General features: G+C 31.0%; 2 protein-coding genes across 3 annotated transcripts in view; both read right to left on the bottom strand.

Annotated features, from left to right (window-relative positions):
* Nucleotides 1-15,494, bottom strand: part of Vps60 (vacuolar protein sorting 60) — a 66,482-nt gene extending 50,988 nt beyond the window's left edge. The window contains exon 1 of one of the 2 annotated variants that reach the window (XM_085822354.1): nucleotides 15,447-15,494. In XM_085822354.1, coding sequence (XP_085678480.1) covers nucleotides 15,447-15,479 — 33 coding nt within the window. In that variant the 5' untranslated portion in view covers nucleotides 15,480-15,494. Of the gene's footprint in view, nucleotides 1-6,375; nucleotides 6,596-15,446 lie in introns of those variants that run through there. The other variant, XM_085822353.1, reaches the window with a different exon arrangement.
* A 2,240-nt stretch (nucleotides 15,495-17,734) lies between these two features.
* Fcp1 (RNA polymerase II subunit A C-terminal domain phosphatase Fcp1) overlaps nucleotides 17,735-27,022 on the bottom strand; it is a 75,045-nt gene continuing 65,757 nt past the window's right edge. Inside the window, exon 6 of the mRNA XM_085822352.1 lies at nucleotides 17,735-22,128. Coding sequence (XP_085678478.1) covers nucleotides 20,742-22,128 — 1,387 coding nt within the window. The 3' untranslated portion in view covers nucleotides 17,735-20,741. The remainder of the gene's footprint in view (nucleotides 22,129-27,022) is intronic.

Genomic DNA, 27,022 nt, shown 5'->3' with positions numbered 1-27,022 from the left:
GATAGAGTATAGGAGACGAGGCAGACCAAACCAACATATTTCTGGCTATTCGCCGAGACGTCGTATGAAAAGGGGTCCCAGAGGGGGAGACTGTAACCCCACAGCTCAATGAGCGGTTGCAAACTATGCTAACTGTAACGTTATGTGAAAAATGGTTGCAAACTATTAAGAGCTGTAAAATATTAAGGATTGTAAAAAAACGAAAATAATTTTGAAATAAAGTATGAAAAAAATTTGGCTGATCTTTGGAATATGGTAACAGGTAATTTGGCGACATTTTGGAGGCGATAAAGGTTACTACCTAGAACTTTGGTAATAATGTGAGAAGTACTCAGTTCCAATTACGCATTATTTTGTGTGAGGGAAATGAGAAATCATGAGATATGTCACGTTACATTAATGGACGAATTACAGTTCTTTAATCGGAAAAGGGGGTAAATTTAGAAAAATAATTTTGTATTAAGCTTCATTGTGTGTTGTGTGAAATAGTGTTGATTAATTTTCGGATTGCATGGCGCTATGTAAAGTGAATTCTGAATTTTTAATGCGTTTATCTGATAATAATAATGAGATTGTGTGAAAGGAAGGATATTACAGGGTTTACAAGGTGAGTTTGAATGGCGGTGCAAGAAATCTTGTGAAAATGGACATTTTGTGAAACGGAGTGTAAGGAAGGGTACAAGGTTTGCTGAAAGTAGTTTGAGTTTGGGTGAAATTTTATTAATTTCTTATTACTTGGTGAATAGACTGCCAGTTGACTACTGGATTTCGGATTTAGAAATTAGCAGTAGTACTGCAGCCGATTGGAACTCTTTCTGTAGGGAAGTGTGCATGCCACGTAATGAAGATTCTGAAGAAGATTAGGTAAGTTAGTATTTTTAATCATTTGAGGATATTATTTTTATGCATTGTTCTAAATGTAAGGAGTAAATAAATTAATATGGTATTATTGGAAAATTGTTATTAGCAATGATTTAGTTTAAAGTAATTAGGATTGTAATGTAATTTTTATTAATTTAATGTATGTGCTTATTTATATTTTAAGTAGTGTTTTTTAATTTAATTATATTTTAATTTAATAATCGTGATTTTGTGAGTTATATGTTTGTAGTATTTTGGAATACGTTTGAGTAGTATACATTGAGTATTTTCATGCATTTTCGTGAAATTTTTCTAATTTATGAGAAAAAAGCAGTGTATATGGATATAGTGAAGAGTGTGCGCAATGCCATTTTTGTGCAATTCTGGGATGTTTTTTTAAGTAAAAATAAGTCGATGTGTACATGGTTTAGTTATATTTTAATTAAATGATATTTATTTTGTGAATTTTATGCTTGTAGGAATTGGGTATACGTTTCAGTTGAATTAAACATGTATGGAAATAATTTAAATATTTGACACTAAGTATTTGTAACTATTTTTAATGTTTTTGTATAAATTCATTGGTGATGTTTATAATATAATAGATAATTTAGAGGTAAAAGTTTTTGGATATTTTATTTATTTTATACCTGGAAATGTTCATCCTTGGAAAGGGTATATACTTTTTCGCGATCAGGTAATTTCATATATGTTCTTTTTACCGGATTTAAAGATTCACAAAATTTTCATGCATTTTCGTGAAAATTTTTCTAATTTCTAACAAAAAAGCAGTGTACATGGATATAGTGAAGAGTTCAATGCCATTTTTGTGCAATTCTAGGATGTTTTTTTAAGTAAAAATAAATCGACGTGTACATGGTTTAGTGATGTTTTAATTAAATGATAGTTATTTTGTGAATTTTATGTTTGTAGGAATTTGGTATACGTTTCAGTTAAAGTAAACGTGTATGGAAATAATTAAAATATTTGACACTAAGTATTTGTAACTATTTTTAATGTTTTCGTATAAATTCGTTGGTGACGTTTATAATATAATAGATAATTTAGAGGTAAAAGCTTTTGGATATTTTATTTATTTTATACGTGGAAATGTTCATCCTTGAAAAGAGTATATACTTTTTCGCGATCAGGTAATTTCGTATATGTGCTTTTTACCGAGTTTAAAGATTAAGAAAATTTTCCTGCACTTTCGTGCAAATTTTTGTAATTTATGAGAAAATAGCAGTGTAGATGGATAAAGTTAAGAGTGTGTGCAATGCCATTTTTGTGCAATTCTGGGATGTTTTTTTAAGTAAAAATAAGTCGACGTGTAAATGGTTTATGTGCATGTGCTATTCTGAAAAACGCGCAAGGAGTTTGCGATTGTGCACTTTTTCCCAATTTTGCAGTTAATATTTGTCATGATTAAGCAGTTTTGTTACGTAAAATTTCTAGCATAAGTGTAATTCGGCTAGTAGATTGTTGGAAAAAGTGTTAAGTAAATAAAAAGAAAACAAACATGTCTTTACTTCGTGAAGACAAAATGGCAGCGAAAAAAAATAGAGGGTTGCTGTAGCAGAGTTGGTCGCCAAATTTTCGCCAAAAAATCGCCAAGTTACCATAATTCAAAGATCAACCAAAAATTTTTGAAGTAAAATTAAATAAATTTAATTTAAGTTTTGAAAAAAATTGTTGAAATGTTTTTTATTAAAGTAAGAAATTTATTATAATAGTTTTAATTTATTAAAACTGAATTTCAAAAGGTTTAATGAAAACTTTACTAAATACTGGCCAAAAGTAAGGAAAATTGGAAAAAGATAAAAATCTTCACTCAATTTGGGCTATAATTGAGACTTTTGAAAAAAGATGGCCCTTCATCAATAAAAGGAAAGAATCCAGTATTGATTAAATACACATTTTTACAAATTAATATTTTCAAGATAATCCTTTAACTCTTCAAAATTCTCCAGGTAATGTTTAAGGTAATGTTATCATACCATAAAGAATCAAAATATTATTTTGTAATTTTTGTAATTTATGAGAAAATAGCAGTGTAGATGGATAAAGTTAAGAATGTGTGCAATGCCATTTTTGTGCAATTCTGGGATGTTTTTTTAAGTAAAAATAATTCGACGTGTAAATGGTTTATGTGTATGTGCTATTCTGAAAAACGCGCAAGGAGTTTGCGATTGTGCACTTTTTCCCAATTTTGCAGTTAATATTTGTCATGATTAAGCAGTTTTGGTACATAAAATTTCTATCATAAGTGTAATTCAGCTAGTAGATTGTTGGAAAAAGTGTTTAGTAAATAAAAAGAAAAGAAACATGTCTTTACTTCGTGAAGACAAAATGGCGGCGAAAAAAAAATAGAGGGTTGCTGTAGCAGAGTTGGTCGCCAAATTTTCGCCAAGTTACCATAATTCAAAGATCAATCAAAAATTTTTGAAGTAAAATTAAATAAATTTAATTTAAATTTTGAAAAAAATTGTTGAAATGTTTTTATTAAAGTAAGAAATTTATTATAATAGTTTTAATTTATTAAAACTGAATTTCAAAAGGTTTAATGAAAACTTTACTAAATACTGGCCAAAAGTAAGGAAAATTAGAAAAAGATAAAAATCTTCACTCAATTTGGGTTATAATTGAGACTTTTGAAAAAAGATGGCTCTTCATCAATAAAAGGAAAGAATTCAGTATTGATTAAATACACATTTTTACAAATTAATATTTACAAGATAATCCTTTAACTCTTCAAAATTCTCCAGGTAAGGTTTAAGGTAATGTTATACCATAAAGAATCAAAATATTATACAGAAAAGTTAATGCCTGCCTTTTTAATATATAAATTAATAAATTATGTTGGGATTTGGTTATTAACTACAGAACATTAATTAGCTTTATTATTTCTTCCTTTAAATCTTCTATTTCAGTACATATAATTTTTATTTCGATTATTTGGCTATAAAAAGTGTTACCTATTACTTTTCTAGAGATATTAGAGTTCCAATTAATTAGTTTAATAGTATTACACTGGAAATTCCTCTTTTTATCATATAATTTAATTTTGCTGGGTTTAATTATGAGCAGGTCTAGGTATTCAATAGTATCTTGATTCATATTAGTTTTATTAAATGTTAAACTATTTGGGTAAATTTTGAATTGTTCAAAAGCAGAATTATTATTGAAAGTTATAATATCATCAATGTATCTAAATGTATTTGCAAATAACTTTAATTCATTTTTATTCAAACTTATTTGGAATTTATATTCATAAGCAAAAAGAAATAGGTTACATATTTGTGTAGAACTGTTTGCTCCCACTGATATTACTCTCAACTGCTGAAAGATCTTATTATTGACTTAAATGTAGTTATTAAATAAAGCACAATTCAGGTAAGTTTTCCATCTTTCAATTCAAAGGATGTTAAGCATGTCAGGAAAAGGTTGTGGGAGTTGCATTAAACTAGTAAAAATTTCTTCTAATGGTAGGGAATTATAAAAGTTTTAAAAGTCATAGCAGTTATTGTTCTTGATTTCTACACTTTTAAATTTGTTGAGAACTGAAGCATTATTATAAATAATCCAACAATAGTTGTGTTGCTTGTTAAATAGATGATGAATTAAAACACAGATTTTTTTTAAAGTTTAATTGCAAATATGTAATCTATATTCTTTTTATAAATTATTTGTACCATTTGCTATAAATCTAAATTTGAGTGGTGATTTCTGGAATTTAGAAAGAGCATACAGATTTGCAAATCTATTGTAGTTAGATGGTTGTGAAATTTTGCTTTTAGCTTTTTTGCAATGCAGAGTCGTAGCTAGGGTTTTCAGCGCCCAGGGACAACCGTAGATTTCGCACCCCCTACTGCTTGCCAAGGATGGAAAACATTTAATTCTAAAATGTCCTAACATCAGTTTGACACCCCTTGGAGTTTGCGCTGGGGAACAGATGCCCCCTTGCTCCCCTCTAGCTACGCCCCTGTTGCAATGATATTTTTCTATGTACTGGTAAGTATGTAAGTAATGGCATTATTCGGTTCAGTATTAATTAGCCAGACATAAGAAAATTTTCAAATAATGCTGAAATTATTACCGGCTTTGTCAATTTTGGTTATTACAAATTTTTGTTTCAAATCTTGCAATAGAGGATTGAGAAAACTCCATGATAAATTGCCATTAAATTCAATCCTTCAAATTCTTTGCTTCAGTTCTTCTAACACTTCATGTTTCCAAACTATAAAGGTAGAATTTGGGATATTTAATTTGTAGTTTTAGCTATGAACTCTAGACTTTTTTTAAACTGTTTTTTTGCCAATTTTCAGTACTGGTCTAAATTTGATGCCTTTTTTCATTAAATTTCTTAAAGGCTGGTTTTGAACGATTGTTAAATTGTCAGTAATAATATGTTTATGAAATTCGTCTGCGTAGTTTTTGTCTAAGAGGTCTCTGAGATTTGAAACCTGGTGAGATTTGTACTTTAGCAGATGGAAATTGTTGACATTTTCTGAAAATTTACTCTATACAATCTAATACTTTCTGTTAGGCAATTAGAAGAAAACTATTTTCAGGAATAGCACTACACCTAACTTTCTATTAATGAAGTTTTCAATATTTTCTGAAATATCAACTTAAATATGAAAATTACATATCTCTACACAGAAATCTGATTTTTGTAAAAAATGATTCTATTTTAAAGTTATAGATGATAGTTACTTTAATGCATTTTTAATTTGGTCTTTTGCATTAGCTTCCGATATGATTTCAAGCAATTCCATCATATTTTTCCTTTAATTTTTTTGAAAAATTCATTTCTTTGTTTATTAACTACAATATTAAGTAGAGAAGCATTAAATATATTCCTTCATAAACCAATTCTAAAAATATTAATAAATATTTCACAACAAATAAGAATGGTGGCATAAAGTATGTCAAGCATTCCCATTCCCATTTTATTATTATTATTATTATTATTATTATTACCATTATTTTATTTAAATCTAGCTACTCAGTTTGAATATAAATCATATAATCATAAAATATTTTTAATTTAAATCGAATTTCATGTAATTTGATTGAATAAATTATTTAACAGTTTTGAAGCCAAATCAAACTATTAGCAGTTTGATTTGGCCTCAAAATTTAAATAACATCATTTTTTAAAAGAAACTAAGTAAAGTTGAAAAATCAAAACTATATTGCACCAATCGCGTTGATTTACTTGATAATGAAATTAAACATCATCAAAGTAAAATCGAAACAACGACTGTTCCTCTACGGGATAAGGTATACCATAAACGGAGGCAATAACATAAGCATTTTTTCTCATTTTTTAAACTTCAAGAAGGGGGAAAAGGAAAAGTATAGTGGTATTGTTCTACTTCTTAACAAATTCTGTCTTTTTTTTTTTTTTTTTTTACCTGCGTGTAATCATAAATAAAATATATATGTATAAATTAAGACACAATTGATATCAATTACGCAAGGCATTCTCCAGCGAAAATGATTACTTACATTCGCTATACAATCTGTTAAATTTGGTGGAGGTTCTTTAGGCTTCGCTTTTCCGAATAGTCGGTTCATTGTAAAATTTACCTATATAAACACGTATTATATTAAATCTAAAATTATACCTAGTTCACTAAATATAATTTCACTCCCTATTCGCAAAAGCAAAACAACACACACGAAATTTCCACTCAAATCGCAACTTCCTTTACTTCACTTCATGAGAGATAAAATCCACTGATCGAAAATGAAATGCAAACGCCAAAATGAAATCAGTGTTAGGGAATGACGACATTATTTGGAAGTAGGAACGATGTGACTTTTTTCTGCTCATGCACAATGTAAAAAGGTAGGAATGAAGTAACTTTTTTCCTCTCCTGCACAATGGAAGGGAAAGGAAAATAAGATGCCATAGAAGTTCGCCAAGTGAATTATTCTTGGCGCAAACTGAAAAAATTCGCGAAGATAAATTTTTGAATTTCTCCGTAAATTTCTCACCAAATTTTACAAAATTTAATATTTAGGCATAATTTGAGGCGTAAAATCGAAATATGGAAAAACTTGGTATGTTACTTTAGAAAAAGTCCGATTTTGCGCCAAATTACCTATGCTAGAACAATGCTATATATATGAATCTAATATATATCCTAAGTCGCGTGTTTGAGAGATGAATGAATTTCGTCAATCGGCCCAGCAGGACGGGAGATATAAAATTGCTCTCTCTCTTTTTTTTTTTTTTTTTTTTTTTTTTTTTTTTTTAACTCAGAGTACCACCTTTTCACATTCGAAATGGCTTTCCCTGTGGATACTTTAACATATGACCTTGAAACACTAATGAGTTAAATATGTTTCCTAGACAAATGCTTTGGCTACCTTACGTCTTGACACACGAGAATATAATACGATCTTTGGGGGGGAGAGGGTCTAGTCTGGACACTCTACCGGTCGAGATCGATATCGGAAAACCAATCGGGATTCTCTGTTCACTCGACAGCAGAAGGGATAGCGAGTCTGACCTCTGACGTAGTGGCTAATCGCACCGACGGTGCGAATATCTGACAGGCTATTCACACCACCTACGTTCGCGCATGCGCACAATTAGCCTAGGTACCAGCATTTTACGCCGATTTCCGTAAGGCAGGCAGTATTGAGAGTGAATGTTGTTAATAGTTCACCAGCAAGAGAATAATTTGCAAGTAATAATTATCAGTTACAAAGACGAGGTCAATCTATATACATGATAATGTTCAGGAAATGAGTAGATAAAATAGGGATTTAATGATGGTTCTAATTGCAAGCGAGGACGATTAATTAGTTAAAAAATCTTTAGTGTCTTGACAAAAAGGCTACAGAAATGCTCTTAAATTCTTTTATTTAACAGAGGAATTTTTATGCAAACTTAGACCCTATTCTTATAGCATAGGATTGTCAGAATTTATTATTCAATAAGAAAACTTACTGAAAATGATAATATTCTTATATATTCATCACGTTTTCAGTATCCACATAGGTTTATAGGTTCAAATGTCATATTTCAAAATCAAAGTTATTTATGTAATAAAACCTACCAAAATCTGATAAATCATTTGTGTGTGCAAATTTTTAAATCTAAATCTCTTACATTAAATTATTTCTCTCTTTTAAATTACATCCCATTATTTATTTCAATTTAATTGATTAATGTGTTTGTACTAATATTTCAAAGTTCTTTGTGTCCTGAAAATGCCAAATATTTCCATAAAAAAATAAACAGGCATACAAAATTCTTAATAACCAGTATTATATGATTAATTGTTCATTTAATAATTGATTTAATTGCTTTTAACTTATTTCATGTCTAAATTTTCTACACAGAAATCTTCTGCCTAATTTTTATTACCTTTTCTCAGACGAAAATTTTCAAAGAGGAATGAATTAAAGTCTTGATTGTGCAAAACACATCTTTGAAACTAAGTGTATTCTAAAAAGTACAAAAAATGTAAACAAGATTTTGTCCCCCCTCCTCCAAATCAGTCATTTAAACCAGCGGTTCTTAACCTTTGGGTCGCGAAGCATATTTTTTGGGTCGCACTAAATCAAAATAAAAAAAACTTTTAATATACAAAAATAAGTAATACCAACACCTACTAGAAGAGTTTTTTTCTAATACAAGTTATTCTCTAAAACAATGCATTGGTTTTACCGCTCTTCGCGAATGGCCTTCTAGAAGTGACATCCAATTTCTGTCTTATAGCTTTCTTCTATGAGGTGTTCGACTTTTAAGAAACCGGGGAATTTCCGTTGGTTGTAAACATGCAAGCAGATATTATCGATTTAACTCGTGTGAATAAAGAAGTAATAACGGAAAATTGTATTCTGTTAATTTCTGTTTGCATATTAATGATATTTACGTAAAAAAGTTGCACTCCGCTGCAAGTTCTTTGTCAAAAACTCGTTTCTGTGTATTATGTTGTGAATAACAGTGGAATGTGTAATAATCATGAAACGTGAATACAAGCATTTTAGAAACAATTTTTGTCTGTTTATTAAAAGTGGAGTGATCAAGCTGCAGTGCGTATTGTAAAATTGTAATCACCCTAAAATGGCAAAACGTGAATACAAAAAAGCATTTTTAGAATTAGGGTTTACTTGTATTTATGATGGAGGAAGGAACAAGCCGCAATGCGTCTTGTGCAGTGAAATACTAAGTAATGAATCGATGAAACCGAACAAACTTAAAAGACATTTTGATGCAAAACATAAAAATTATTCCTTTGAGGGAAAAGATCGTACTTTTTTCGAAAGAAAAGAAGCCGATTTAAAAAGACAGCGTTTAGATGCACCAAGTAGTAATAGTTTTCTAATTCCTACCAAACAAGCTACACTTGCTTCTTTTTATGTGGCTTGGCATATTGCAAGACAAAAGAAACCCCATAATATTGCTGAAAAACTTATAAAACCTGCTGCCATTGACATGGCACGTATCATGTGCGGAGATGAAATTTCAAAGAAATTACAAAAGGTACCATTATCAAATGATACAATTCGTTTACGAATTAATGATATGTCGTTTGATATTAAGAATCAACTTATTTCTGCTATAAAAATTGCTGGTTTATTTAGTATTCAACTGGATGAAACGACAGATGTAAGTAACGATGCTCAACTAATGGTTTACGTGCGGTATCCAGGGTTAACAGATATACAGGAGGATTTTTTATTTTGCAAATCAATGTCAACAAAAACTAGAGGTGAAGATATATTTCTCATTGTCGATTCGTTTTTTAAAGAAGAAGGATTAAATTGGAATCAGTGTTTCAGTATTTGCACCGACGGTGCAGCTGCCATGACAGCATCTCAAAAGGGTTTTTCGACAAGAGCAAAACAAATGAATTCACAAATTTTATCGGTTCATTGTTTTTTTACATAGACAAAATCTTGCTTCAAAAAATTTATCGCCCGAATTAAGTATCGTTTTGGATGAAATTGTTACGGTAGTCAATTTTATAAAATCAAGAGCTCTTAACCGTAGAATTTTCCGCGAACTGTGTTCAGAATTTGGTGCAGAATACGAACATTTATTATATTACTTTGAAGTTAGATGGCTGTCCCGGGGAAAAGTTGTTCAAAGAGTATTATCATTGCGGACAGGAGTCGAATTTTTTTTGAGAAAAGAAACACCCATTAGCATCTAAATTCTCCGAGTTGAAGTGGATTACTCAAGTTGCTTATTTGGCAGATATTTTGTTTGAAATAAATAATCTAAATACGTCTATGCAAGGACGTAATCATACTATTATTGAATTAACTGAAAAAATTACATGTTTTAAAAATAAACTCAAATTATGGAGAAATAAGGTTGAAGTAAAGAAACTTGCTTCATTCCCGACTCTTAATTTACTTGTTGAAGACAAGAATATTAGTATCACAGATTTTGAAATACAGAAAATATTTCTTTAGTAAATAAATTATTATTATTATCTTACTTTGCAGCTATTGCGCAAGCATTAGGAAAAAATTTTAGATTTGAATGAATTTCAGTTCATTCAATATATATATATATAAATGTATTATAAATATATTAACATATACAGTGAAAGAAATTACAGCACACAATCCTATTTACACCCATTTAAAATCGATCCCACCAGCGGCCGTGCGGTAAAACCGCTGAACGCTGGTTGTTTAGTCCGAGGTTCGATTCCCGCGAACTGGCTGAGTGCATGGGCGTCATTACCAATATATCTGTCATTCCCAACATATCTCTGATAATTTCCAGAAGCATAAAAGTTTAAAGCACACAAAACCTGTTTTAAATAAATAAATGACTCTATCTATATATAACACTGTATTATAAATATATTAAAGTATGCAGTGAAAGAAATTGCAGTACATACTCCTATTTATAGTCTTTTTAAATCGATCCCACGAGTGCCCGAACAGAAAAATCGCTGAACACTGCTAGCTAGTTCAGTCCGAGGTTCGAATCCCGCGAACTGGCTGTCTGCATGGGTGTTTTCGCGGTTTTTAAACATGTATAATGTGTATACGAGCTAGTTTTCTTTAGGAAGTCTTCCACGAAGGCAAGCCCCATCTTAAGCAGGTAGCTCATGAGGCTTTGCCGTAATCACATAAAACGAAAACCAAATACTTTTTAAATCTGAATAAAAAGTACACAAAATTGATGTACTATTTAAAAGCAGATCACTTAAAAAAATCTGATAACTAATTATAAATCATGCGTTTATATATTTACAAGAATTTAATTTAACTTTATTATACACGATATTCTAAAAACTATTAGAAATTGACATTCATATCAGTACAGATAAAACTACTTAAAATAAATTTTTTTCCCAAAACAATTTAATATGAATGTTGAATTTAGGATGTGCATAATTTGAATATGTACTTATTCTTTAATACATTTGTTAATGTATTAAATTTGTATACACTATAAATTAAAATAAAAGTACAGGAAAATACTGTTACGAAATGTACAGGCGCGGTAAGATAGCTTCTTCGGAAAGCAGTTTTAGGGTTGCCATAAAATGGTAAGGGAAGGCAAAGTTGCCACATTTGGCGAGAAATTGCCAATTTGGCGATATGATATGGACGGATGGAGAACCTTCTGGAACGAATTCTTATCGGTTTAGCCAAGAATGTTCTCGAACACAAGTCGGAAGCTATATAAACCCTGCTGGTCCGCAGTCAGTGTGTGCGTGTGCCTCGTCTAGAGTGCGAGCGCGAGAGAGTTAGTGTCTCGTCTAACGAGTCAATCCCTGTGGAGTCGATCGAGTTGACAGCCGGCCAGCGAGTGCACCGAAGAGTCTCTTAGTGTATCGTCGAGAGAGCGTGTTGAGCTCCAGGAACGACTGAATCGAAGAGTCGGGAGCTGTGCTCTGTGTGTCGTCGAGTGCATCGCGAGTTGTAGAGTGGAGAGTCTAGAGAGTACGTGGAGTTCCGAGAACGACCAAGCAAAGTCTGGAGCTGTACTCTGGTGCTTTGCAGTGAAGCTGTCTCCATCGTGATAGCCTGATCACCTGAATTCTGTGTCGCTGATCGTGTCTATAGTAGTTCATCGACGACTGTAAAACGTGTTTTGGAGCTGTCCTGACAATACTGGCTAATAAAACGTGTTTCGATACTTCATCAAGTAGTGTCGTCATTATTCACTCCAAATCCATACGAACGTGAAGGAAAAGAAAATAATGTAACAACTGGTGTCAGAAGAAAGAAAAACGTAACAATTGTTGTCAGGAGTGGGGTTTGCGAGTGAATGCCAGCGACCCGCCTGAAGAAAAAAAAGCCATGGCGGAGGAAGCGAAGACTTTGATGGACTTCTTAGCCGAGATGAGGGCTGAGATGAAAGTCGGACAGGAAGAGATAAAAGCTGAAATGAAAGCCGGATATCAAGAGATGAGAGCTGAAATGAATGCCGGATATCAATAGATGAGAGCTGAAATGAAATCGGATATCAAGAGATGAAGGCTGAGTTGGAAGCCGGGCCTGGAAGAGATCAAAGCCGGACTGAAGAAGATGAAAACCACATTGGAAGAGAAGAACGCCGGACCAGAAGAAATAAATGTCGGCCAAGAAAAGTTGCAAAAGCAATTCCCACAGATGAAAATGGAGCTTACAGAAGAAACTACAGTCATAAAAGATGATGAAGAAATAAACGAAGTGTCTTGTAAAGCTTCTGAAAGAGATGAAGAAATAATTCATGTAAATAAACTTCCTGATTCTCAAGTGCCTGAAGTGGAAGAAGGTGAAAATGCGACTATTAAGTTCAACGAAACTGATAGTGAAATTACGAAGTCGCACTTAGCAAGAATTGAACCATCTGAAAGTGCGTGTGATGCGGAGATGGAAGAAGCTAATATACAGCTTAAGCAGTGCGCTTCAGAATTGCACGAAAATTCACCCACTTTGCAAACTATGTGTGCGTCTCATAGTGCAGATTTAGCAGATAAGGACATGGTTCTAAACCTGGATACTTCTCTGCTTGTAAAGGATCGGATCTATTCGCGACTCTGGTGCAAACATCGGAATTGGTTCCCAGGAAATGGAGGTGAATGGGCATGTACCAGCGGCTGAAAATAAGAAGGTGAACTGTATACATGACATGAATAATCTACAGAGTGGTGAACGAACTGCTTTAGATTTTACTGTGGATGAAAAGTCTGAAAGAAGTGAATCTCCAGACTGTGATATGCAAAACATAAATATATCTGAGAACTGCAGTGGAAGAGTATTTCACCCCGGTATAACTTAATAAAAAGACTGAGACTGAAAGTCATCCAGAACTTTAATGTATATAATTTAAAATTGTTATGTGTTTAAGACTTGTATATAGTGTAAATATTTGGTTCTTTAGTTATGTTACTTGTTTGTTTTATTATGTTTTGTTTGTATCGAATTTGGCTTTTGACCAAAGGTTGTACTGCCCGGGACGTGCAGTCCTTGGGAGAGGGCAGTGTTACGAAATGTACAGGCGCGGTAAGATAGCTTCTCTGCAAAGCCGTTTTAGGGTTGCCACATTTGGCGATATGCCCTGGACGGATGAAGAACCTTCTGGAACGAATTCTTATCGGTTTAGCCCAGAATGTTTTCGAACACAAGCCGAAAGCTATATAAACCCTGCTGGTCCGTACTCAGTGTGTGTGCCTCGTCTAGAGTATGAGTGAGTTAGTGTCTCGTCTAGCGAGTCAACCACTGCGGAGTCGATCGAGTTGACAGCCGGGCAGCGAGTGCCGAGTGCACTGAAGAGTCTCTTAGTGTATCGCAGTTAGTGCATCGTCGAGAGAGCGTGTTGAGCTCCAGGAACGACTGAACCGAAGATTCGGGAGCAGATCTTTGCGTGCCACATCAGACAATTACACAAACTCGGCATTGTCTACCACATTGGCTTTGCCCATGCGCACATCGATCTATTTTTACTTAAAAAAATCAGACATTTAATAAACTCTGCATTGCTCATATACCCAGAAATCTGTTTTCAGTTAAAACAATCAGAGAAATGCAGAAACTCACGGGTAACCAACTCCATTGATTTGAGTTTTCGCAAATCAGGAGTTCTTTCGAACATACCTTGAAATTCAATGCTTACATTCGCCTCCAGTAATTCCACACATTCACTCAAAACCGTCTATGCGGTTCTTTCGCTCTACTAGTTTCATATCTGTTTCACAAATTGGGCACTTATACGATATTGCAATCCTTTTCTCCATACACCACTCAATAACGCTCTTTGGTACTACTTTGGTAGACGGTTGCACGGATTTTTGGCGATTTACGTTGGCGCAATTTTTACAATCGTCAGCCATCTTGAAAAACGCTGTTTTTACGCATACTAAAGTATTCGAAACTAAAAAAAAAAAAAAAAAAAAAAAAAAAAAAAAGTTAAAAGTAATGGATTAATTTTTTGTTGAAAATGTTGTTTTTTAAGACGGCAGGCAAGTGTAAATACTATGAGTATAAAATACTAAAGTAAGGTTATTATTACTTTCATATAGCAAAAAAGAGAATAAAAACACCGCCATAAAAACATTGTGTAAACGTTTAATTAGATTAAAATATTACTGAAATTGAATATCGAATTAAAAACTATCATACCAACATTTAAAACAATTAGAATATTATTAAATTCAAATACTTTAAAATACGTTATATAGAATATAATTAACATTAAAACATATGTGACAATAATTATCTCAGCAATTTTTGAAAATTGTGTATTAATTTTTTTTAACAAAACTGAAGTATACAATTGTAAAATAAAAGAAAAATATGTACTTACAATTTTTTGAGTCATTTAACCTGTTGTTTGTTAATAAGCACCACAAAAAAAAAAAAAAAAAAAAAAAAAAAATCGGAATCATAATTGAATCGGCTCTTTTAACCATCTTCATCTGTGATCAACATTTCTCGCACTTCATTGAAGAAGCAATTAGGTTTCCTCCAAAAATTTAAAATAAATTTCATCTGACGCTATTAACAATATATAAATAAATCTTTGATTAGGAAAGACAGGTTGGCCAAAATAAGGTCTCAAAGGGCAATGTTTTTATTCCAATACTAATAATTCTTGGTAATTACCAATAACAACATTTATCTTCGAAACGGAGATATCCATTCATTTGAAATCTGAGGAATTCGAAGAGATGAATAATAAAATTTTAAAATGGCGCGGTAATGCACAAATATTCAGTAACCAATCAGGGAGCTGATTACATCACGCATAGAATTAAAAAATTATTTAAATAATCATCCATAATGAAATCATTTTAAAAACAAATGCAAAATTAAATTGTATTTTAATATTTAACAGCCATAAATAATGTTTAAAACATTAGATTAAATTTATAGATATTAATAAAACCAATTAATTTTTAAGTAAGATGACGCCATTGATTACATCATCCACAACATAAAATTATATCAAATATTACAAACAACAAAATTTTTATTTCAAATAAAAATGCAAAATTAAATTGATTTTTAATATTTAGAAGCCACAAATAATATTTAAAACACGGAATTTATGCATAATAAAACGCATTATTTTTTTAATAAAATGACAACAAAGTATCGGTTACCATAAATAACTTATCCAGCAATGGGTTTACCATAAGTTGTATTACTCGCCAAAATGCGTGCGACCGTCTACCAAAGTAGCCCCCGCTCTTTTTACCTCTTTGCTGCAACTGATAAAAAAAATCCACATTCAGATACTAACTCTCCATTCTGCAGTAAGCATCGAATTAGACACACTCATCAATAATCAAAACATTCTTTTCTGTATTTTCAGAAGTTACGGTTATAATTTTTAACTCATGCATTCAATTTTTTCCAATCATTTGTGAGAGATAATTCATTGCGTTAAATGCTAACACTACCACACAACACACAAAAGTAGATATATAATTAAAAACATATCGCGCAGAACATTATAAACCTAACATTTCAACTCAGTTAAAATATAATTTAAGTTTTCGTTAAATACGAAGCTATAGCATACTTACAGCTTGTTTTCAAGAAGAGGCGTAACCAATATTACGTCATAAAAAGGCGTGCCCAAGCATAAGAGAAGTAAATACAGCATCGACTGATGCAGCCTATTCTGCGATTTAAGCCCAAAGTACTATTGTAAAGTTCAAATAAGCTGAATAAGAAAAATATTTGATTTTTGATCCTGTGGTCCAGGAACAATATAAATACTGTTAACATCAGCTCTTCTTTTCTGTATATCTGACACTTCATGTGCCTACAATTAATGCTAATTCCTAGTTCAATGTCTAATGGATTCTTAGAATAACTGCTGCTTTTTTTTAAAAGGCTTAACAATTGTGAGTTATTGACCTAATTGAGCTCTGTGTGAACTTTAAAAATGGAAAAGTCCATCCGCTCTTCAAACTGGAGACAAAGAAATTTCAAGTTGCAGTTCTTAATATCTGGGAGGTAACAGAAATCATCGACGGTACTTTTATAAAACAGGAAGTTGTTGCCGGAAACTACAGAGAGAATTTGAAGAAATGCAAGTTTAAGTAAAGTATGGAGGATATACCAAATTTGACGTTTTTGTTTTTGGATAAGGATTTTAGTATGAAGGCCTTACTTGTGAATGTGCAATTCTGTGACACTGTATAAATGGGAAGAAAAACAGTAATGTATCTTACAGTATGCATAATTTTTACATATTATACAATCAAACTTGTATTTCAGATTAGATTTGCAATTGCTTTCTTTTGGTATGCTGATAATGATCACCAAGTTATGATAATATAGAGTTTTACGGTCGCTATTGAAAAAATGTCGACTTTATTAAACAATTCTAAAGGGGGGGAACTGAAAGCTTTCAGATTTTATATTATACCCAAATTATTTTTTTTTATTATTATTAACATTTCTTGCGTTACCTTTATTTCTTAAATATCATGTTCTTTGCACTTAAACCGTAAAATTCAGTTCAACAGCAACATCGCAAACTAATTTAAGATGAGCATATTTTTAGAATTTCTGACACACAAGTCTCACGTGCAGGGGACATATTTGGGCTTCCAGATGCCCATATTCAGATGGAAACGTACGTTATTCAAAATTTGATGGCTCTAGGTATCCTTGTTTTATAACAATGCGAAAAACATTCATACATTTATGCAGATTCTTCATTATTTAATTTCTTTAAATATAATACAGGACTCTAATGTTTGTGGCAACAACTTGAAAAGTGAACCCACATTTCAAAGCAAAAAGGAAATCAACTAGCCCTTCTGGGCAAATTGCCCATTTGGACTAAAAATCAGATAGCTATTGAATTTAGTCATCAGATGTTTTTTAATGATTATGTAACCTAAAATATACAATAATAATAAAGGCTACGCTTGATGATTTTGAGAAATTAAATGTGTAAATTTGTCTTTACAAGTAAAAAGTTTCTTTTCTGAAACTTATTTTTAGAAGTACTTAAAACAGATAATAATTTTTTTTAAATACTAAAAACTCAGTAAATTTTAATAAAAATAAACAGAGCTTTTCAGAGGCACGTACTATTATTTTATACCAACTGCTAGTTACAAAGAATGAACTACTACTTAGTTACAAAGAATGAAAGTTAATACTTTTGATATAGACAAGGAGCCAGACTGCTTGTTTGCAAATTCAGAAGCCTCAGATTTAATTATTGTTTGAAGTGCATTTTTAAAGTACACATTTATCAGATGCAAAATTAAATTTGTCAGCTTAATATCATTTCATTTTGCTAATTTATCGAATGTTAAAGCAATAATTGTTGCAGGAAAAAATCTCTCACATAATGAATTCAATGTTAAATTCTTTCATTAGTAGAATAATTAAAGAATATGTAAAAAACATTGCTAAATGATAATTCCACTCCAAAAATGAACAATTTATTGATACACATAAAATATGAAAATTCAATTAACAAACAAGTAAAAATTTAAGATGATTTTATTACAGATACGAACATGAATATATACATCTCAAATTATTTATATGGTTATGGATATTACATATTCATGCACAAATGATTGAAGATAATTTTCAAATTAAAACAAAATACATGAAACAGTTGTTTTATTACCATGGACTACTTACAAATTTAAAATACAGCAATTTTTTTTTTTTTTTTTTTTTTGTATTTGAGTTATGCAAACCACTCTTGCTAAAAAGTACTTAAAATTAATTTGAACATAAGCATGCAAGGGCCACCTCATTAGATTTGAAAAATATATGCTTCTACAAAATATCTATAACTTCTCGCTCACGCACCGTAGCCCAAAGAATCATGTTTGATACTTGAAACCAAATGTTTTATTTGAAATTCCAAATAATTTTAAAAGATGTCAGAATGAATGAGCATTAACTTTGTTATTATGAGCATTTCAATACAAAATCCATCCAGATTCATTGAGACTTCGGCAATTCCACATTAGGGATTTTTCCAAATATTAGATATAAGTTTAAATCCAGTAAGAAAACATATAGACATTATAAAATTAAAAATATGAAATAATGTTTTTTGAAATAATGATGCATTTATGACCTTAGGGAATCAAAATTTAGAAAACAAACAAGGAAAAAAAAAAGAAAAAAAAAAAAAAAAACCTCTACTTGCTTGCTTTATTAAACATTTCTTTCAATATAAATTGTTTAATTTGCTTAATTTTTTTGTGCTAATACTTTTTCTTTAATTCAATAGAGAGAGATAATTTCTTGTTCAATAACAAAGTACTATTAAGTCCTGTAATTGTCACATCAAGAATTCCTACTAAATTGTTAATCAAAGTTTTTTTCGTTTTCAGCAATAACTATTGGTAGAGATATTTTTTGGACTTAGAAACCTTAACACAGATTTCACTATCCCTCAGTTAACTGATGACTGAGGCATCATCATCGCAATAAAAACTTTTTATATCATCTTCATTTATTACAACTTTTCCCTATTTATTTAAAAATTACATTAATTGGAAAATTTCACTTTTTATTAGTGATGTTGGAACACTTTCAAATTTGTCATAATGTCCAATCTTAGCTAGTGTCCACTATACACTTTTGGTGATGTATCGTGAGACTGGCAACTAAAGACATATTCTGCTAAGTTCTGCCTAGTTCTAAGCACAAGCTGACAAAGTAAGTTTGAATTTGAATTATTTATTACACTCATGCTCCTTTTCTGCATATGATTAAGGCTTATCTGAGTCCCGAATAAATAAATTCCCACATATACTTATAAAGGGCTGATGCTAGACATTTTCCTGCATGGTGCAGTCTCCGTGGGTAAAAAATTTTTTAATTTTGTAGCCTGGTGGAATCGAAATTCTGTTGCATAGCACCTTCCTAAATCCTAAAAATTTTGTGTTCCACTGCCTTCTGTAAATTCTACAGGCTTTCCCATCCTTCACTTTTATTGCTTGGTGCTTCTCTAAATCTAAAGATTTTGCCTTCTCTAAATTTTGTTGTCCACTGCAGTTGTTATTGCCACAGTTGTTATGTGCACTGAAGCTATGGCTTATTTGAATAACAGATAAGTTATTCTCAATTCAAACTACACTAAATGTAATCTTTTTACCTATGAGTACATCATTTACAAAATTAATTTTTTGTATATGAAAAAAATATGTTAAATTTCTGCTAATTAACATACTTAATCTGTAGTGGAGTTGGAGTTAGTGAAGTTTGTAATCAACGGCAAGCATATCATCAACATAAAAGATTACCATGCTCTTTTATATTCAATTACTGATATTACAAAAAATAAAAGTTTGCCCGTAATCCAGACGTCTGGATTTTAGATCATTCCAGATACTGAATATCCAGATTTCAGATTTTGTGCTGTATTTACTATTTTATTCTATAGATGCAAAGAGAATGATACTGAACAATGTATTGTTCAGAGTTTTAAAATGTTTTACAATGTGAAAATGCTTACATATTTGCATTATAAATGTGGTAATAGGATATAATAGACACTGATATTTGAATTCTTAAGTTTTCCACTTGATTACTGCATGCAAATAATTTAAGTGAATAATTATTAATATTTATATTGCATTTATTTTTAATCACTTCAATCGTAGATATTAGAATTTTCTAGAAAATATTTTTACATGTTAGGCTTAATTGTGGAAACTTTCGAGCATACAGTAAAATTCAGCATTACAAGTTCACAGGCTCAGGGAAAGAACTTCATTCTCCCTATACAGGGAGCAAAGAAGCTGATAATTAAACAACAAAAGCAAAATTCATTTTCAAACTTTTTACAATATGTACCTAAAATTTTTTGCAATCTTCCATACATGAGAACAATATGCAACTAAATTTTTTTAGAATCTTCCATACACGAGAAACAATTTACCATTTAAAAATGAAAACAATTCCTAAATGTTATAGTGATTATATTACTGATTAGTATGTAAAAAGGATTCATGTTAAAGAAAAGGCACTTTTTAATATCAAAATTATTATTTATAAAGATAGGAAAATTATTTATTTTATATCAGCTTTGACAAAAACATAAAATAAAACATTAACATGTTTAATTGTGCTGTGTATTATTTTAGAAATAATTAATATCAACGTAGTATAACACTTAAAGTCTTAGTATAACACTAAAGTATAACACCTGCAATTATTTTACATTACATATGTCAAGCTTAGCTCATGATGCCAAATGCACACATACACATAAAGCTTTTCTTCTAAAAATAAGAAATAAAAGCTTCACAGTATCATAAATATATGCAATATTAGTGTTTTGTACTCTATGATTATTGGATATAAAAATTATTTAAGAACTCGTTTCATATAAAAAATTTAACATACGTTTTACGATAATAACATAATAAGAATATAAATAAGAATAACAATACAGACTAGTAATTTCCAAATTCTTGTTTAACGGCATCAGCAATTTCTTCATCAACAGAACCAATAGTGTCTGCATCACTACTTTCATCAATGGCATCTTCTAATGCAATATCAGTAACATCATTTTTTCGATGCCTTTTCCAGCCTTTGGGATAATCTCCTGATGACAAAGATTCTCCACTTGAAGAATCAGATGAAGGTTCCATCTTTTCACTTTCTTTGTCAGATTCTTCACTGCATACCTGATCAACTTCTCTATCCATGTCTTCAATATCTTCTTGTGATAAAGAAAGTCCAGCTTCAACAAATATCCGTTCAGAAAATATTTCTTCCTCAGTTTTGAGTTGGTGTCTTCGACTTCTTTTCCTGGAAGAACCGTGAGGTCTTTTGACAGTTGGCCATCCTTTCACGGGCTTTTCCACTGCCTGTTCATAAAAGGAATGTTCATTATTCGCATCAAATGTTTTATCACTATCGTGAAATGAAGGAGCAAAATCTTTTTTCAAGGGGAAAAGTCTTTCTTCTGGTCGCTCCCACCTTTCTGCACAACACAATAACCAAGGTAATGACACAATATAAATGTCAGAATGTTTTTTGGCAGCATTAACTTTGGCTGTACCAAGTTTAGAGGCAACAACATGAGTTGTCCTTCTTTCAGAAGAATCCAGGATTAGTTCTTGAGACACAGTAGCACCTAGAGATTCAGCAAGAGTCCAGAAACGGCTAGTTTCTGGCACACAGTTTGTTGGAATAACACTACTGAATACAATGTTAATACCTTTGAGTACCTTTCGACGTACATCAGGAACAACAGTTTTTAAATCTGGAATAGAATTTCCACCTTCCTTCTTCATCTTATCATACTGGTCATAATAAGCTTTATGAACATTCACAAGAATTTCTTCCAGATATAATAAATAATCATCAGAATTATTCACAGAATTTGATAAGCTCCTGAGAAAGTCTACTTCTTTATCCTTGGCTTTAATATCACTTTCTTCAGCTGATACAGAAATCTTCCCAACATTATTCTGTTCATTTTCTAAAGAAGCAGCTTGTGAAGCACTTTCTATTGACTGAGCAGTGCCAGCTGAGTCATTATTAGAAGAATGAGTTGCCAGCACAGAAGAATCCTCTTTAACACCATCAGCTTTTTCTTGTCTATCACAATTTTGATTCTTACCCTCTGGTTTAGCCAAAGGTGTAGGTTTAGAAACTTCAGATGGCTTTAGTGGCTGTGTTTCATGAGAAGATGGAGGAGGTGCATTGATGTCTCCAGTGTTTCGAAAAAAGCAGTATGGTTTCACATGAATTACATTAGGGGCAAAGTTCCACACATCTTCTCTGTCATCAATAATGCAAACCATGGCATCTCCTCGAGGAAAAAGCGCTCTGAAAAATAAACAGTGTAAGAATGCAACTTTACATTACATAGTTTGCAATCAGTTCTTTATTTTAGAGAAAAAGAAGATTTTAATTTATGATTAACACATTACAAGTAACATGAAATTACAAAATTACTAGCACTAGGAGGTTCGGAATTTTAAGTTCTCAGAGGATCAAAAACATACACAGACCTGAAACACAAATTGTAACATATCTGAAACAGAACAGAAGTGGCTGTTATACATTATTATAAACATATCCACTACAATTCGTTGTGCAGTACAAAATTCCATTAAGATGCTATAATCTGCTTGTTTTACATATAAGTCTGTCAGATGTCTAGCTCTTAGTCACACTGTTCAGCATAAAGTGCATTAAGAGTCAAATTATTAAAACTTCCTCACAGCAGAACACAAAGCAAGATATTAATGCTTATGCTCACAGAAAAATGTTGATTAGCAACACAGATTCGCCTTTGATATGATATTGATCATACTACCAATTTTATGCATCAGATTGATAGACCTTGAGACATATCACATCATGCGTTTTAACAATGTTTTAATGAGAAAGATTGATGTAGTTAACAGTGAATGTTCCAACTGTTTGGGCTATATGGTTCATTTATAAATTATATTTAACACTTTATAGTATTTACATTTTTAGAAGTATAAACACCCATAAATACAATTTGTAATTATAAAGAACTCGTAGAAAATATTCTAGTTATTCTGAACTGGGCAGAAAGAGTTTACTTACATTCATAGAAGTGTAAAAGAGTAAAAGAAAACCATATTGTATACTACACTTTTTGTGAGGCTGAAGTTTCTAACAAAACAAAACAAAACAAAACAAAACAAAACAAAACAAAACAAACAAACAAACAAACAAAAATTTTAAACACAAATCAAAACTGAAACAAATCGAAAGTGCTTTTACTTCAGAGAGTTTGGAGATATTTTTTCATATAAAATTTTCAACTGAAAGTGAAGAAAATGCTTGTACAGCTATGGAAAACATAATGTTCATAATAGCTATAAACATTCATTTCAAGTATACATATAGCCATTTATACAAATTCTGAAACTGGAAACTAAATGCTAAAACAAAAGACACAGTATTGTGTGTTAATGTTTTAGCACTCCATTTAGTTGAGGCCTTTATAAAATACATTAAAGATAATAAAAATAAAAAACTTTTGTAGCTACCGATGCATAAAGTTCTTCCTAATTCATTTAAAATACTTTAATATTGAGAATGAAATAGAAGAATGTCTTTCAGAATTTTATAGGGGTAATGGAGAAACAGCAGACACTACTGCTAAAACTATACGACAGAAATTACCATCATTTAATATGAATCTTTAAGGGGTATCAGCTTTCACAGTAGGCAATGAGTACTTTTCTTAAATATGAACCAAATGAACTATACCTTTCTAGTAACAGTTTTGGCTCAGAAATGTAAAGAATTCAGCATTTAAAGTATTTTTACACTTTAGCAAATTATGCCATCAGGACTAAAGCTCTGAAAGAATTCTGTAATTTTGTTGATATGCAATATTTGGAAATTCTGAGATGTTCCTTCAAGCTGGTTTTCACATTTTCAAGAGACTTTTAAGGAACTGGGGTCTTAATAATCACTTACTTCAGAAGTTTAAGTAAAGATAATTATATAAAGGTTGTGTGAGATACATTTAGAGAAGAAAAGAGAAATTCCAATTTACTGTACAAAGCAAGCTCTTTATTTGTAAGCTGCAGAATGAAAATCATGGTTGATGCTATTAAAATTTTAGAAAGTTAAGACAGTTTTTATTATTGAAACACAAAGCTCATGAAAAAACTAAATTTTTTGGCTTTTCTATTATCAAAGGTATGAAGAATTTTAACTCCGTGCAAATGGCAGTAACATAAAAAGAATTTTTCACTGTTTCTAAAACACTTTACTGAAAGTTATAATTTGATTGATTCAATTTATTTAAAGAATCTGTGACATTTTCATTCACAAGAGAACTTTAAAAAAATTCCCATATTTAAAATAGCCCCCCCAACAGGAAGTTACAAACTAGACCTTAACATGGATGAATTATACAAAGAAAACTGTAGTGGTATTCAAACTATGAGTCACAATCCCATTTGGGGTTCTGAAAATTTATGATAGGGTCACAAGATAGAGAACAATTCTAAAAAATCTGAAATTATTCTATAAACTAAGAGTCGACGCTCTGACTGGGGTTGTGAAATTGCTTTTTGGAATTGTTTCCAATTTTATGGGGTCACAATGCCATAAAGTTGAATACCATTGAGTTAAGGAAATAGTGTCATTAGAAAAGCTACAGCAAGTTACATCAGACAATGAAAATAACAGATTATATTCTCCTACAAATTCAGGAAATTACAAAATAATACCTTTTTACATTTTCTCCATATCCCACTGCAATGCTAAATTTGAGAGAATATTTTCAAATTTGAAATCGCTTTGGACAGATACTAGATATAGAACCCATGTTGATACAGTGAAAGAACTTCAAAATCGGTACAAATTATGGACAAGGGGGTAATAATGATAATTACAGGGTTTGTACTCATTTCTGCACAAGGAAATTAAGTACTTTTAAGGACCATTAATGAAAAAAATTAAGGACCTATGAGCAAATGCGAACTGAATAAATTCAATTAAAAATATTATTTATGCCTGCATTTCACATTTGTAATATCATCCTAAAAATAAAATAGGTCCCTAAGTAGTATGCATTATTACTAAACAAGAATTAACATAATTATTAATAAGTTTGAGAATATAATAAATTTTAAGCAATTTATCAAGTAGCATTAAATATTTTACACTTATAATAGTTGGACATATTTGAAAGAAGTAACATTTACGTTTTACTAACAGTTAGCTTTATGTGGATTTTTTTTATGTCTCATATTGTCACATACTTGTCAGTCTAGAGGTTTAGTAAATAGCAGGTAGATTTTATGTCAAATGGCATAGGTTAAAATGAGAAGTAAGGTCATAAGCAGCATGATTCATAACAAAAGACTGAATGTTGTCACACTGCTGCTGCTTGTTTAGAGAGAGACCTGCTGATTAGAACAAATTTGAAAGGCCTGATGTAGGCATGGTTGGCAAGTGTTGAAAGTTAGTCAGGCTCTGTTTAATGCAGTTAGTGTCGTAGGTTTGTGTAGAGTTCCAGTTAATATTTTTTCAGGTTCCAATAAGCCATTAAAGCACCAGAGGTGATAAGTTGTTTTGTATTATTTTAAGTCTCAAAGAATAAGTCTACGCATTTTAAGTCTACGTTCAAAGAATAAGTTTTACTTGAATTTCTACATTTTTGTGTTTTATCTTGTGACCACAGTGGGTGTTAATGAAAGGCAATAACTCGCTTTAATATGTAGGGATATTTTTTAAGGGTAAGCAGTTAGTTATAAATAATTAAATTAGGTAAACAGGTAACCTTAGTCATTATGGATTTACATGGCCACTATTAAATTTTACTTTTCAACAAATTTTGTTAAAAAAGCTCTAGTAAATTCAAAATCTAATAAAATTTCACAGTTTAAAATATATGTAATTTATGGCATTGATTCTTAAATGATATTAGGATTATTACACATTAAAAGCTACAAAACAATTTGTAACAAAAACACACAACAAAATATTTATTCGTCATTTTAATTTGAAGCCTTCCCAGACATTTTGGCTCGTTTATATCGATTTCCTTGTCTTTAAGCATTTTTTCTAACAATTAGAGATTTGTCTTAATATGCAAATCAATGCCCTCGCTAGTTTCTGCATACATTATCTCCTAACTTGTCAACCTCTCCATAATGTACCTATGAGGGTTTACTTTATCTGGTAAAAGTTAAATAGTCCAAAACCCCTGACAAACGTGAAGCATATTATCGCTATGTATGAAAGTAACTACAATATCAGACAAAGGTTTAAATAAGAGGCTTATTTAAAAAGAACTTAGAACATAAAGGCATGTTCTGATGCTAACAAAATCAATTACAGCTCACTGTGATGTAATTAAACAAGAACAGTCAAATTCAATCTAAAAATGTGTAGTGGTCAAAGACTATATAATTTAATTGAAATTTAATCTGGCTCAGTAACTCTATCATATAAGGAAATAGAAACTGGAAATTATAGTAAAGGCTTAAATCATAAACAATTGGGTAATTTACATAATAATAACTGCACATATTTTTGAAGAATAATTTTCTTTATGTATTCAGTTTCTTTCTTCAACACGTTTCCTTTCCATTTTAGAATTTTTGGATTTAATTAAGGATTTCTGTTATCCTAAAAAACACTAAATGCATTTAGAATGTACAGGAAAAGTGGCTAATTTTATTTCTTTAGTACTATGAACATTTAGAAGAGATATGAAATATATATGGTAAAGGCTGATTACAGAGCTGATATGGCAGAATTTTTAGAATTTAGTGACACTTAGTAAACAAAATCTAGAAATGGTAAAAATTTTAGAATTTAGAGTAGGCATTAGAAGCAGAATTTAGGATCCACAGAGATTGCATCAGGTGGGAAAATGCCTAGTGACAGCTATGTGTATGATGCATTAAGACATATTAGATGAATCTTTTAAATTGGAAGTTTTCAATTTCTTTATTTATAAAAAAATCCCTTTCTAAAATGCCTGCCCATGTGATGAAATTAGAAGCATTTTTGACATTTTCCATGCTTGAGTCTAGTGAAAAGTAGAGAAAATAAAGGGAATATAAACATGTTAAAAGATTCCAGTATCAGAAGTAAAACATTCGAACATTATGCTTTCATTGTTCTTCCAGATGTTCTCCAAAAAGTAAGAAATTCATTGCAATCTTTCTATAAAATAAATCCATTACGTGTTGATACCATAGAGACATTTCAA

This window comes from Stegodyphus dumicola, chromosome 8 (assembly GCF_044657685.1).
Source record: "Stegodyphus dumicola isolate Sdum_Otavi_A_Nest chromosome 8, ASM4465768v1".
NCBI lineage: Eukaryota > Metazoa > Arthropoda > Arachnida > Araneae > Eresidae > Stegodyphus > Stegodyphus dumicola.
Note: the sequence above shows the minus strand (reverse complement) of the source record. Positions and strands in the feature narration are given on the sequence as shown.